At 34.3% G+C, this 16,121-nt stretch overlaps 1 protein-coding gene across 1 annotated transcript in view; it reads left to right on the forward strand.

Moving 5' to 3' along the window:
- Positions 1 to 309: 309 nt before the first annotated feature.
- The window catches only part of LOC117118562 (cytoplasmic phosphatidylinositol transfer protein 1-like), a 50,421-nt gene continuing 34,609 nt past the window's right edge, over positions 310 to 16,121 (forward strand). Inside the window, exons 1-3 of the mRNA XM_033263176.1 lie at positions 310 to 443; positions 7,140 to 7,288; positions 11,020 to 11,117. Of these exons, the coding sequence (XP_033119067.1) occupies positions 396 to 443; positions 7,140 to 7,288; positions 11,020 to 11,117 (295 nt within the window). The 5' untranslated portion in view covers positions 310 to 395. The remainder of the gene's footprint in view (positions 444 to 7,139; positions 7,289 to 11,019; positions 11,118 to 16,121) is intronic.

Below are 16,121 nucleotides of genomic sequence, written 5' to 3' on the forward strand. Positions count from 1 at the left end.
ACAGACTAATGTTACAACGGCCCATTTATCGTTTTATAATAGTAATTCCAAAAAGAAATTGCAACATTGTTTTTAAAAAGAACTCCCCCTCTATACTTTGCAAAAGTAGCCTCGATAAGAAGCCTATCTACAAAAGAAGCCCATCTAAAGTTCGGAAAAAAAAAAATTAAAAAGAAGCCCAGGGCTTCTATTCGAGGCGTTCCATGAATTATGTTCTATTTTGACGATGTTGACGAACGTTGCCGCTAGTAATATTTTCTTCAATATTAATAGGGCGCCACCTCACGGTTGCGGACCAACACAAACGCTCTCATACTTGTCAAAAAGTTGGGTTGTTTGGTGTATTGTTGTATTTCAGTTTTCTTTAGACGAAAGATACATTCACAACTTACAAAATGATGCTTAAGGAGTATCGGATATGCATGCCTTTAACAGTAGAAGAGGTAGGATATATTGGGTTGTGCTTTAGAGTGTATTTTTTTGGTGTACCTTGATTATTTGTGTCAAAAACACTGACTGATGACAAGTGACAGAGCAGAGAGCTCTTCAGCTCTCTGCCAGTAGCTGGACCTATAATACTGCCCACTCTCTTATATTTTAGTTAGAGGCCTAGGCTGGGAGGCCTAGGTAGGCCTAGGCCTAGCAGAATATGCTTACCTTGTTCAAAATTTAGATTTTAGTTTTACGTACACAGTAGGCCTATGCCGATTGTATCGATATCAGGAACAAATTTGCTTATTTACTGCAAAGTGTATTTTTTGCCAATTTGGTTTTTTGGTGGTTAGAGAGGAGGGGTGTGTGTGAGGAAGGTCAATAATTTTAAGTTATAATTTATGGTCATTATTATGACTCTGACTTTTGCCATTCCATTCACATCAATCATTTCATTTTGTTTGTGTATTGCCAAGTCTATGATTACTGTAGGCCTACTTTTTTTGTTTAATTAATTAAAAATAGACAAGGATCAATTTCCATGCATATGTAGAAAATTACTGTAGGCCTAGGCTACAATACAATACAAATCTTACTTTATTCTGGAATGCTCATTTCAATACAATTGATCTGGTCTCCCAAAACTTCGAGATTTAGCAAAAATATAACTTAACCAAATTGCAAAAAGAACGAGAAATGAACGATAAAATGATTAAAGAGGTAAAAACTATCAAAATACAGTGCATAAATGAAATTAATAAGGAAATAAAAAAAATCAACTTAATTAGTTTCAAAATGTTTACAAACATCAACTGGAAGGTCATAAAGTATAATACATACTCCAAGTATTGAAATACACGCCATCGTATTGGGATTCAATATTTCGACATTAATTATGTCATCATCAGGAATTCCTGATGATGACATAATTAATGTCGAAATAGAGTATGTATTATACTTTCTTATCTGAGATTAATCAGTGGACCTTTCGGTTAATAGTCATACACAGCCAATACAATATATTACGCAGTAGTTATGAAACGATTCTGCACACTTTGTTTTTTTTATGTATCCCACACAAATATTTATTTATTTATTATTTCTTTCGACTGGATAGCATTTTTAGTAGCGCAATGCTGCTTTTCAAAATGGTCCAGTTTTTTTTAACAAACATTAACATAACAAGAAAGTATAATACATACTCCAAGTATTGAAATACACGCCATCGTGTTGGGATTCAATGTATTATACTTTCTTATCTGAGATTAATCAGTGGACCTTTCGGTTAACATAACAAAAAATATAAAAAATTAAAGAGAAAAAGAAAAACCCAAATTATACAAGACACAAAAAACAACACAAAGTTCAAATTGCAAATAACTTTCAATTTAAAGTAAATTAACAAAAATGGTATTTTTGAAATTGACTATGGTCACATCAGTTGCATTTTTTCTGATTTTGTTTGGTAGATTATTCCAAAGTTTGGCTGATCGGTATTGAAAGGTTAGTTTTCCTTGAGTATTTTCTCAGTATAGTAACTACTAAGGTTTTACTGCTTTGACTTTGAATTTGGAATGGATACCATCATTAAACATAAACATTGAAGATAAATATGATGGTGCATAACCAGGGATGTCACCAGCTTTTTGGAGTGCCGGTCGGCAATCATTCCGCGTTTTTCCAGGGAGGGGGGTGCCTCACCCCCATTTTCCGGGAGGGGGGTCGCCATATTCGTGAAAGCTCTTAAAAAGCAAAAGGCCTTTGTCGAGCAGGCCTAGGTCCAAGGCTAGCTGACGCGATTTTTTTAAGCTAGGCCCAGGTAGGCCTAGGCCAGAATTTGAGGAATGCAACAAAGCGTCGATCCGACTGTACCCAGCCGCATTGTTTGCCGTAATTTCACATGTTTGACGATTACCACGATGAATGTGTATGTTACTGATTCATGTGCACTCATTTATTTATTTTTTGTCCATTTACACACATTATATATCAATTATAATTAAAAGTGAAAAAATTAAAATACAAAATGAAAACAAATAAAGAAATAAACATAAATCAGGTTTTGTAAATTTTTAATAATCTTCTTGCCCCGGACCATGCTCTCATAATAAAACACTTGAATGGTCACGATATTCAACTTTAACCTTTGAATGTGTACAGAGCAACCGTCTCATGCCGGCCCACGACATTCGCTATGACTTAACTGGGCCTAGGCTGTTAAGTTAGCGAAGAATAGCAGGGTAGTGCAGTATTTTGTTACAATTAACGTAACCACGGAAACATTTATTGTATTCTTCTTGTCTTTATCTATCAATTTAGCTTGTCTAAGTGTTTAGGTAAACTAATTATTTTGTTATAATTTGTAAACTGTTGAAATAATAGTGGTGGTCGGGAGCCTGTAAATCCTAATCGGAAATGTTGAGTGCTGGACGGGCCCTTCCACCGCCGACCAGCGTGGTGACATCCCTGATAACCATGTAAACACTTGAATACAATTACAAGTCAATGTTCTCTCCATCCTCATATAGTGGTTTCCAGCTTAATGTATCTAATATATCATTTATTGGAGTTTTTAAATCTACAGATAGCAGAACTCTACCTAATCTGTATATATAAAATTTGAAGTGAATTTAAGTTTTGAGTACAGTTCGACCAGACTGAACTGCAGTAATCAAAATTAAAATAAAAATAAAAATAAAATAGTTTTAATGCAACGTACATAGGATTATACATTTTGGATCTTGGCTCATTACTGCAACTCCAGCTTGAGATAGAAAAGTGAGAAGAAAATTATTGATTTATTCAAAAACTTAATATTCACTTTTATAGGCTTCACCAATATTCATGATATGATGTCTGTTTATGGAAATAGATAGTACAAGTCACTTTACAAACTTTTGGGTAAGGGTAAAGTGAAAAAATTTCCCCTGACAGTAAGCGTGAACCCAATATTGTCGGATATCTACATCAAAGAAAAAATGTTCTCCCCCTCCTCTTGACACCCTCCCAGGGGTTTACCATAAAGATTTGAACATCTTGTCACACTATTTAAGATTTTGGTATTCAGGAATTGTTGGGAGCCATTAGGCATATTCGACTGGTCTGTTTTGAGCAGCTCTTTCTAATCAAACTGCACATGTCGTATTCAACTGGTCGCACGAGCAGTACGAACTCCTGACAAGAACGGCTCAAACTCCTCGCTGTTTTTTAACGAGCGCTGCGAGCACACTTCGAGAAGTAAATCACTCCTCGGAAAAGGACCAGTCGAATACGCCTATTGATTATTGGTTGATTAATTGGTGTATTTTCTGTCAATTCACTTGAACAGCCTTTTTCTTAATAATCCCTTTATATTTATACAAATTCGTATTGAGCTTTTAGTTTTTACTGTTTCCATAGTTTTTGTTATTGAACGTACAGAGCATCATTGTTGGTTTAATCATTTAATACACTGCACCCTAGTAATTTATTTTGTTTGCTCTACTTTATTTAATAAAAACAGACTGTGCAAGCATTAATACTAGTACAGTTTGTTTTTTGGTGTAAACTTGTGGTAATTTTTTTTGTTAGTTTTTCTTTATTAAATTCTATTTTTAAAACTCATAGAGTAGTTCATAGCAATAGTCCTACAGAACAGACGTATTTTTGTACCGTGTGATTGTTTGATTTATACTTTTCTGGCAAGGCTGGCTTGAATTTATGAAACAGGACAACTGTTAATATTCCTCAGCTATTTATTATTCCTACTGCAAAGTCATTATTTAATTTATTTAGCAATAATAGATACTGCGGCACATCCTCCAAGTTGAAACCCCTCAAATTTGAGACCACTTTTTCCAATGAACAAATTAACAATCTGCAGTCTTTTAACACTCCAGATTCAAGATTTATTTATTGGTCAAAAACAAGTAATATAAATATGGTTCCAAATTTTGGTTGATTATACAGTACATGCAAAAAATTGACTCAGCTTACCCTTAATTGGAGACCGAGCCCCAAAATCTCTCCAAATTTTTAGGTCACAAATGTGGTCTTGAATTGGTGGGTTAACTGCTTTTGCTTTTAAAGGTTCATCCTTGTGTAAAGTCTGTATGATATTCCATTGTACCCCTATTAAGGGTACATTTTCGGGACCAAAAAAAAATTGTCCCCTAGGGATGCTCCAATGGAGGGGTTCTACTGTTCCCCACTATTTTAAACACCAGCTATCTTTTTGTATAATATTCATCCAAGTATTCAACTTGTGACATTAACATATTTTATCCTCGAGTGCCCCACTACTGATAACTTATTCGTCCAAGTATTTAACCTTTGACCTTCACACATTTTATCATCCAATGCCCACTGCACATCAGAAGCCTGTTCATCATTCATCTCTCTAATGAGAACATTTTCTGCATTAATAAATAATACCAGTAATTAAACTGAATTATTAGAAGATCAACAATCTGCTTATCGCAGCGCATTCAAACACTTGACAAGTGTGGAATGCCGTCAGGGGATACTGTAATGTGCTGCTTGCATTATTAGTAAACAATTGTCTAAACTCAATGCAGTGAATATACACAAAATTCACATCAATGTCCGCAATTGGAGATTTGGATTTGAAATTAATGATAAGATTTTAAATAACAAAAGAGGCAATGGAGGCACCAGTGTTGACCTGGGAATTGGAAAGTGTGCACTGTTAGTTAATTGTCATGGCAACCAATTATTTTATACAGTATAGACTATGTTTTATTCTTTTCAGTATATTGAATTTCTTATTCTATTCACTTTGCTGTAACATGCCACCTTTCATTTTATCAATCATTAATTCCAACATTAGCTTTCTTATGGAATTTGATCAGTGAGGTTGGTATAGTAGGGAGTGTTTATTAATATTATACAGTAGAACCTCGATTTTACGTACAGTACGGGACCAGAGGGCATACGTAAATCGGGGGATTCGTAAAATAGAGGTTGGGTTAAATGTGTGGTAACCTTTGACCTAATACGTATGTAACGCTCATTACACGTATGTATGAACGAACGATGTTACTTAGCTAGGCTAGACCTAGCATCTAGGCCTACAAATAAAACCATGTGTTATAGTGTTTTTATTCATCACTTTACGATGTCATAATAAAGTGTTCAAATAAAACCATGTGTCTAGTGTATTAATTCATCACTTTATATCTTTTTTTAAACTAAAGAACATAAAAATATTGTAAGATTACCTATACGACAAAGGTATAACTTGGGAATTCCCCTTCATGCCTATTCTAAACAACAGAGCTGTGGTGTTGTCTGGGCCTGTTGAGACAAACTAAACATGTGCGCTGCACTGGGCGAGCCAACCAATTAGTGTTCGTGTACGTGAAACAGCAACCATGTGCACTGCACTGGGCGAGCCAACCAATTAGCATTCGTGTATGAAACTATGCCTACTCAGCTTCGTGTAGAAAATTGGACCAGACAAGTTTTTCCATGGTTTGCCACACAAAGCTAAGGAGGAAAGCAATTATTTTGAGCACCATGGGTAGTTGTTCATCTCACTCAGTTCACGTGGTTTTAGATTATAACAACCCGGTATTAGACTCAATCAACGTTGCTGTTTAATGAAAATATGTTGCATTATGGTTTGTTTATTGATAGTTTATTGTTATAGTCTTTTTACTTATGGATGCTCTGAAAAGGGCCGTTTGTTTTGAATATTTTCGGGTTTTTGATGAATGTCATCTTCGATACGAGGCGTACGTAAAACCGAGGGTTTGTATAACTGGGGTACGTAAAAACGAGGTTCTACTGTAGTGACAACAGTACGGTAAATAAAAACATTGCAAAACTACCAGATTCACTTTTTGTCGTACTATCATTTTTCCTAATACTTGTGATTACTTTGAAATCTAAATTTTGTGGGTCATAAAGTAATTCATAGAATATACCATCAAATTAATTACAAAAACATTCATAAATGAAACTAGTCTACATGTGGAACTGCTTAAGATTTAATTTACAGTAATCCTTAAAAAAATAACTGTCTCTTCATTACTTTATGTAGTGATGTTTTCCTTTTAAAATATGATACTGATATTGAAAGTGAGATCAACTCTGCTTCCTGTTATTTTCAAATGTGCATTTTTGTTGGTACCATACTGTATTGTAGCACTCTGCACTAGACAAGAGTCTATGTATGTATGTGAAAATGATGATCCTTTTGAAATGATTGAAGCTATGATTTGAGGCATGTTGTGGCGAAATGGTAAAGTTGTCGCACAGTCCAGTATTGAGTAAATGAGCTATAAAATATGGGAGCTCAAAAAATTGCTAAAAAATCCAAATTTGTTTTTTACTATAGGTCAACAGTTTAATATCTTATTAATCATGTCTCAAAGTATTAGTTCTGGAAGTGGTTAACAAATTGTTTATTTAACGTTATTTTTCATAGTTCATTATATTAAATAATGTATGCACAATATACCTTTTAAAGGCAATTACTCAAAATCCTGTTTATCTTGACTCTAAGAGTACTGTACTTTCACTTTCCAATAACTTTGGTTTGAAATGTGCAATTTGAATGAATGACCCCTCATTTTAAAGATCACATACTCAGGTATTTGAAAATACCAATAACTTGAATTTCAATTTTTGCTACAACTTAGCCATTTTGCCACAACATGCCTCATTTGGTTAACATTTCCCCTTTCGTTCTTTTAACTTTTCAGTACAAAGTAGGTCAGCTGTATATGATAGCAAAGCACAGCGATGAACAGTCGTCGAAAGGGGAAGGTGTTGAGGTTGTGAAGAACGAACCATGTCACCATGAGGTCCACGGAGATGGTCAGTTCACAGAGAAACGCATTTACATATCAAAGTAAGTTCTCGACCGTAGGTTATGTGTCAACATGAATCTCAAATGGTGTGTGATTAGCTAGCTTAGTTGGCCAATAAACTGGTGGTATCCACTGTGTATGTGTTGAATTGTGGAGATCTCTAGGTCCTCGGTTGAAATGCAATTTACAGTAGTGCACCGTCTTTCGAATGCGACGTTTAAGCCCTTGGTCCTGTGGGCATTGTGGTTCATGTGCAAGTTAGTGAACGCAGTACACTCTTCGTAAACTGGTAGGGGATTGTCTCACGGTGTACTGCTCAATCACCACCAGAAGGACTCCACTGGAAATAAGTCTGCAGATTTTCGTGGGTTATCCATGGTGTTTACAACAAATACATTCATCCATCCATATTCTGTGGACTTAAATTTGCTGTTTGTTAACTAGGTGTTTTTTCTAGGGTAGGATTCAACTTTCAACAGCGCGATGTTTCGACCTCGATATAAACAAGGTAAACAGTGCGACTATTACCTTTACAATGTAGTTTCCTCAACCTAGATCGTTCAAGCCTCTCTACTGCACATTTTTTAATGAAGTTTGCACATTACGATTAAATAAATGTCGTGAGTCGACTGTTCTATTATTTTTCGAGGGGTGTTCTCCTGTGAGAAAGAATAGGCCTGTAGTTGGTTTATCCAGGTAATAGTGTCCACTCACATACACTACCAACATCACCATTGATTTGTGTATTTTACAGTGCATCACATCTGTCAAATATGAAAGCTTAAAGCAGAGCTGGCTATTACACCATTGATGCTCTCGTTTTCTAATCTAATTATTTTTATTGTTCACCTATCCCCTATAGTAACCTGTTCACTTAAAATAAATAAGTCAACCAAATAGCCCTAAACATTTATATCTTCCAAAATAAAACAATCCAAAAATATATAATTATAATTGTAAGAGTATCTAAATTTAAATGGAGATTATGGTAAATTGAATGAGATTCCCTTAACTACACAGTAGAGAGATGCATTCATGTTCTTTACTGTACTCTTGTCTTATCCTTTGCATTGATCTGATACATTTGCCCATTTATTCACTCCTTTACTTATCTATTCATTCATATAATTCATATAGTGTATAATAATTCATTCTCACATCTGTTTAATCACAGAAACACGAATGATCATACTGTACCTTTCAAATATGTATTTCTTTCAATCATGTGTACATTCTTTCTCAGTGTCATTCACCCAATAGACCCGTATTATTTTACTGTTTATTCAGTACCAATCTATTCAATCACCAATCTATTTACTATTTATTTGCCCGATGTATATACCCATGAACTTTTAACTATTTCTTTTCTGTTAAATATTCAATCACTATTCTGTATCATTCATCCATAAATGCACCCAATGTATTGTCCATGAACTTACCACCAACAACTAGTAACTATACTTTCTGTATCCATTCATTCATGAATTAACCTATTCATTTAGTTGTCAAAGTATGCATGCATTCATTTAATTTTAAATTACCTTATTTCCTACAAATTATTTCAATCTTATTCAAATCTCATTCCGTTTTTTACTGTTTAAAACTATAGTGTTTCATATTTTGCTATTTTTGTTATATTTCAGATTGATGTTTTTCTATAATATTTTGTGATGCAATGATATTATGCTGCTCAGTATTTCAATAGTCTTAAATCTTGGTTTTAATTATTGTCCCTCCATGCCTCTACTGTAGGTTTTGAACATTAAATCCTCCTACATTCTATTATTTTAATGAAAATCAATGAATGAGTGTGATATTGTGTTGCTATTATTGTTTTTATATGTTTTATGCCTTTTATACTGTAAACATCTTTTTCACAAATCAGTTTTTGTGTCTACTGCTCCTGCAGGGGTTTGTAGACACTTAGCTTTCGCCTGGAAATTTAATTGTGAGAGTAAATCCAGGAAATATACAGGATGGAATATTGCGTCATGCAACTATTTATCTCGCACAGGCCAGGTTTTACCTTTTTGTTAGATTGGTCTCGCGATTCCTTAGTAAACATAAAGGCAGTTGACACATTGTTCCCTTTGGGAGCTTACTGTATTTTAAAAACTGCTACACCTATGAAATGAAATGTTGTATTTCCTTAAGTGAAACTGCAAACCATGCAAGTGTCTTCCATTTCCTGCTAGCCTAAAGTATTATGTTGTAAGATCAAATAGATTCGTTGGGTTTCTGTGATATGAAATGTTTACTTTTACAAGAATTTACTCCATGTAATGTTGTGTTTGCCACATATTACATATTGCCTGTCTTTTTGGCTGGAATTACAAGATGACACATGTGAGTGAACATAAATACATTGGTGAAAGTAAAGGAAGATTTCAGTCGTCTTATGACAAACATATTGATTCATTTAATCGTGTACACCTGAAACGTGAGCTAACAGAATCCAAAGCAATTAGATTTTCTTGTAATATTTGCCAACATACATCTCATATTCATTTTCTCCAATAATGCTCAACGGTTGTCATGTTTACACATGTTCGACACAAGTAGTACTGTATTACTTTTCATTGTTTGCATTTAATACTCAAATTTCAGATCATCATAAATAGTCATTCTCTATGCCCCAGTGATTGAATTTATTTTATTATGCAAAGTGGTAGTGTTGTTTGTGTTACAGTATTTATATTAGAGATCACTTTATTATTGAGCAAATTTCATGTTTACCTTGTTTTGTGATTAATGACAATAAAGTTTATCTTATCTTATCTGGGTACAAGTTACTTTGTACTACAGTCAAACTTGCCTAAAGTCGAAAAATTGTCAAAGTCAAAATTATTTTCATGTTACTTCATCTTCCCTATACTTAATATAATAGTTAATATTTTGCTCTAACTAGAATAAAAACGAAAGTCGAACATATTTTACATGCCAAATTGATCTGTTTTCCATTCATTGTTAGTCCGTAATTTGAAGTCAAAATCTTGAAGTAAAACTTCAATCGTTTTAAGCTGTCTCCGCTTTACCAACATGTGAACGTCAACAAGTGACATTTGGCGATGCAGAAATTGACACGCAAAGTAAGCCCGACAATTGACTCGTGTTTACATTGCATAGCGGTACTTTGTGTAGTTTATTTTACACGCAACTTGACTCATATTTTTCAATAACTTTCTCCTCCCCTGAGGATCACTTCATTTCCTCTGCAGCCATTAAACCAGCGCACTTTCATCTGTCCACGACAAGGGCCGAGTGAACCAGTACACCAGGGTAACCCCCTACTCATCTCGAAAGATGTACTGGGTTCTTTAGAGTGCACATGAGCATTTGTGTACACAGGGCCTACGGTTTATAGTCCTTTTATCAATGAAGACTTGTTCCACCACCAGAACTATAGGAGCGAGCAGGCCGCGAACCCGTGCCGATATTGTTGGCTTTGATCACATTGCCCCTGCCTTAACCGCTCGGCCATTTGGCTTGCTCAGTACATCAAAGCACCATGTACCACAATTTATGCTTTGTTTATATTAATCACACTTTGTTAAGATTTGTGTTTATTTGAAATTTGAATAATTTTTGTGGATACAATTGATGACTATCTTCCATAAAATTGTTAAAATTATGAATGTATTGATACTTGCCGAGCATGCCAATTATTTGCAAGGGTTGTGTTTTCGAAGGCTAGTAATACAGTTCCACCGACCATCTAATTATCGTTACTAAATCATTTATTATTTATTATTTTCACTGATGTTTTTTGCAGTCGTTTACCTGGATGGATACAGACAATGCTCTCAAGGATTTGCAGTTTCTTCTACGTCACAGAAAAAGCTTGGAATTACTACCCTCATACATTTACAGGTAAGATTGCCAAATTAAGTGCCCTAAAAGTCACCTTTTTACAGTATTGTAGCTTTCAATATTGTTGGATAAAATTGTGTAAATTGTGTTTTTTTTTAACTCTGTACTGCACTCGGTGTTGTTGCAATGTGAAGCTTTGGTGGAGTGCCATAATCACTGTTGAGCTGTCACTGGCTAAAGCCAGCGGTCCCTGACCTTATGAGGCACAGGATTATTTGTTGATTAATCTGCATATTTTTTGCAAGGATCATACAGGCTGCCTTTAAACTACGGGCCCCAAATTGGCTGCGTGGGTTCCTTAAAAGACAGAATGTGTAATACGTAATACACTAAAGTACTGTACACGTCTTAAAATGTTGCTACCAGGGGCCTTACAGTATACGGCCTTGTCTTGCCTTGAGCGCTGTAGGGCCCATAAGGACGTCTAATGGGCCTCCAACCCCCTTCGTTACACCACTCTATTGATAAATATGTATGAAAATTATCAATGCTTTTTTTCTGTACTACACTCGGTGTTGCTTGCTGATTTGAACCCAAGACCTTAGAATTCACCAAGCTACAGCTCCACTGCCAACTGGCAACAGAAGGAAGCACTTATAGCAATTTTATCAAAACTGTAGACCGCCAAAACATTATGTACATTTACCACCTGAAGGATTCCATTAGGACCTACTTAAATGTCATTTTAATCACAAAGTGATGTTCAGGCTATTTGTAATAATCGATATTTAAGAGTACAAATAGCACATTCCACCTGGTGAACAATGGTTTTACTGCTTTTGCTACAGTACTTCATGGCTTGTTGATGCATGTTAGATAACAAAATATTTTATTATCACAATGAGGTGAAAAAAAAATTGTGTTGCTTATTAGTATATTACCATGAGTATAAAAATATATGAATCTATGGATGAATAATTATCTGAGTTACTGTACATCTAGAAAGGAATCAGTTATAAATTGAAATTCTTTGGAGGCCACCTTGAGAAAAAAGCGTTAAATTGAAAAGTAAATTGGCATAATTTATTTAAAGCTACAGTGGGTCTATTTTGTGAGTCATAAATGTGGTATTTATCAAATGGATAATTTGGTGAGACTGTAGGCTATGCTGAATCTATAGATGCTACTGTACAGGATACCAGGAAATTGAGCCACACTCAAAATTACCTTAGGCCTACCTTCAAATGCTATCCCATTATATCTGAGACAATGTTTTTAAGGGTTGGGGTTTTTTTTAGATTTAGAAATTTGAAACTTTAAAGGCTTGGAGGGGTTTTTACATTTCTTATCAGATTAAACACATTATGATACAACCAATTTCTGACAAATTCAAATGTTGAGGAACATATTTTTTTTAATCATAAATTATATATTTAAAAAAAATTCTAAATTTGTTATTTCCAGAACAGCAATAAAATGTAATGCACAAATCCAAAAACCTATCACAAATTATCATGTTTTATAGTTGCATGTAATTCTCTAGGCTATAATGCTGGAGTAGAGGCTATAATTTTGTAGGCTATTAAAGAAAACAGATTTTGAATTAATTCTGAACAGGTGATATGTACCTTTTAACTGTACGTATGCAATCTTTATTTTTCAATGGTTTTTTTTCACACAATTGCCCAGCACAATAGTTTAAAATCCATGTCTACAATGTTGATGTCAATATTCATTTCATTACAATTGTAGGCTTTTAAGTCAAATTCAATTACCGAAAATTTCATTTTTATAATAGGATGTTTTGAAAGATTTTATGGAATTTGGGTCCTCCCATGTAAATCGTACAGTATTATCACTTGAGTACCCAACAAATTTTTTTTACACATAACACATTCAAACATGGTTTTCCCCAAAAATTTTTTGTTGGCAAATGTAATTATAATTTTTCTAAATTGACAACATTAATGTATTGAGACTCATAAGTTAGAGAATCAGTGCTAGATTTCAATACCCTTTCAACATTCAAATTAAATTTCCACTTAATATCTCATCATGGCAATTAATAGTATTCCATGGTGCAGATACTGTTTTTATTCTTTGATCATTCTTTGTGTGTAATGTTTCATTATCATCATTCTGTTGCCATATCTTTCATTATTTTAACATTCTTTTCACTTCACGATTGATTATCAGTAAAAATGTCCTGCTAGCAGCAAAACTTCAAAGAGTCGGCATCTTGACCAGTTTCTGTTTTTTTTTTTTTTTTTTTTAGTTCATAAGAGAAGAGATATTGAAAAACAATTCTGTCAGTTACTATATCTAACTATTAAAAAAGTACAGTTAATTTTATTAAATCATTTCTGAATCACATATTTTACCGTAATATTTAAATATTTGACTTTGACAAATAATATTGGAAGCAATTTCAGTGATATCAAGCTTAGAGAACTACTTTACAGAGAGATCTATTTGACATCTGGTATAATGAGCACAGCCTGGTATAACGCATGAACACATCTTTTTGTAATTTGCTGCACGTGGTGAGACCCGTGGTCAGCTGACGTCAGGGAGATACTGTTGGTCTGTAATGAGTAAAAACAGACAAACATTCAGAATTTGTAGGCGATGGATTAGGCCAAATAAAATTAATTTCTAGTTTCAAATCCCCACCCTCATCAAATTTTGGAGCCTCATGAAAAAGTTTACTATTTGCTATTTTTCAAAAAATCATTCATTTTTCCATGGACAATAAAAATAATGACCATCTGATAGAATTATGTCAAGCCTATATAAGAGGTGGGAACGTAAATGGCAGAAATACATTACAAAGATTCATTTTACTTCTTTTATTTAAAAATTAAAAAAAATATTACATACTACTTACCAGCCTGTTTACCATGATAGTAAAAGGCAAATAGTAAATACCCTCACCAAAAAATAATTTCAAATTTAATTTATTTGGCTGTATTTTGTGAGAGATTTTTACTTCCTTGTTGAAGTGCGGGAGACCATGCCAATTTCCCTGTGACTCCTACAGTATGACTCCAGTAGACTTGGTACCCCTGTGAGTTGAACTTCAAGCAAAAACTACAGTTAAAATGTACACCCAGCCTATAGTTATATGAATTTAGAGTTTGACTGTAGAGGAAAAGGTTTGATGAAAGTTTTTCTCAGGCATTGAATTAAAGTTCTTGAAGTGGGTAGAAGGGGAAGAAATAACTGGGAATACAGTAGATAATAAATACGATAAAGATAATATGATTTTAAATTGAAAATTTTAAAAATGTGTAGACTAGCATAGGCCTATTAGTAACCTCAGTTTCTATTTTCACAAAATTTTATTGAACTTATTTGCTTTCCAAATATTATTTCTTCAAAAACCTCATTTAATTTCTTTAGAAAATTATATTTGGAATTTTGGCTACCACTGGGGACCCATGCAGCCACAGTGCAGCACAAGTACAGATACATTGGCCCCTTGTCCTACTCCCGAAGGATAACTCCCCAAAGGATTATTTGAGGATTCAAGCAATTGGGCTCCAATTATAACACAACACTAGTCGAGTTTGAACCAGGGTTTTCAGTGCAAGAAGCAGGGACATTGCCTCTGTTCTGTGTAAAATATGTTGTTTTACAGGGGTGTCTTTGAGTAATTTAAATGGTTCGGAGTGATGTTTTGACATACCTGACATGTGTTCGTACCAAATACTTATTACATCCCCAAATACTTGAGGGAAAAAAAATTTGCAAGTGGTTCAGGTGGGAATCGAACCCACGACCTCCAGATAACTAGCCTGGTGCCATAACCACTAGAATACTGAGCTCTCTTACAGTAGTGGCTAGTCTTGAATCAAGTACTGTAGCAGTGGGTAGGCCCCTACTGCATGTATTTTTGTTTAGTTACAGTAGACAATAGATAGATACATTTTTAGTGCATAGAGACCATATTATAATAGGCACTTTAGAAGGCCTCCAATCATTAATATTAATATGACCTTATAAGAGAATCGTAAAGCAGTGCTTTATGTTGAACAAAGCCAGCATAAAATCTTTAAATTAGGTTAATTATTATTACAGTACTTTGTTCTTGCATGTTTCGACAATCATTTGCATATTTCAGTTTGCCAGTATTTGATTTAATTTTGCTTGTTTAGCAGCCATTTTGGTTCAATAACATTAAGTATGCAATTGCTTGCTTTTTACAGCTTTCATCTAATATCTAGATCCAAGGTGCTTATTCCATTAGTGGAATATTGATGAATATCCTGTTGCTATAGTAATATTGATGATGTAAATGGAGGTACTGCAGGCCTTCAACTAACTATAGAGAATTAAACAAGTTTATTGTTACAGTAAATTTAGTATTTAACTTAAATTGAACTTTGAATCGGTGGTAAAACATGTCAGGTTTGTATTAAATAATATTAAAAAATGTAAAATGGTGGATTTATATACGTGCATTCTGTAGGTACTTCTTTACACTCTTGTATTTACTCGTATTTCAAAGTATATGGGTACGGTGAAAAACCAAGGCTCAATAAACGTCTGGAATTCGTAACATAGGGTTTGCAAAACTGTAACAACATAGATCATCAAAGTCTCCATCCCACGAAGTGAATATCATTCCACATTTCAGATTAATTGAGGGAAAAATAATTACCATACTGTCATTTTTTTCACTGGATACTTTTCTGTTCCAACCACATGGCACTGTTTACGTACAGTACAGTCGTGAAATATTGCACTTTTACCTGCGCGCAGGCTCCGTAGATACATCGTAGCCTGATATAAACAATCTAACCTGCGCGCAGGCTTCGAAGCCTGATATAAACAATCTAAGCAAGGCTACGCGAAGTGAACCTACGAAGCAAAAGCATGTTGTTTATTTGTATGTGCAGAAAGACTGCTGCAGCTCACTGGAATAAACAATGTATTGTTTGATAATTTGTGAATTGCAAGCACGAGTTTAGACCGTTAATTTAAAGTATGGAACTGTTTTTCAATAAGAAAAACGTACACTTGACTTCATGGGAGTCTCCTCTTCCACTCGCTGTCCACGAC

Source organism: Anneissia japonica, unplaced genomic scaffold (genome assembly GCF_011630105.1).
Source record: "Anneissia japonica isolate Jap-2015-1 unplaced genomic scaffold, ASM1163010v1 scaffold3180_len207689_cov159, whole genome shotgun sequence".
NCBI lineage: Eukaryota > Metazoa > Echinodermata > Crinoidea > Comatulida > Comatulidae > Anneissia > Anneissia japonica.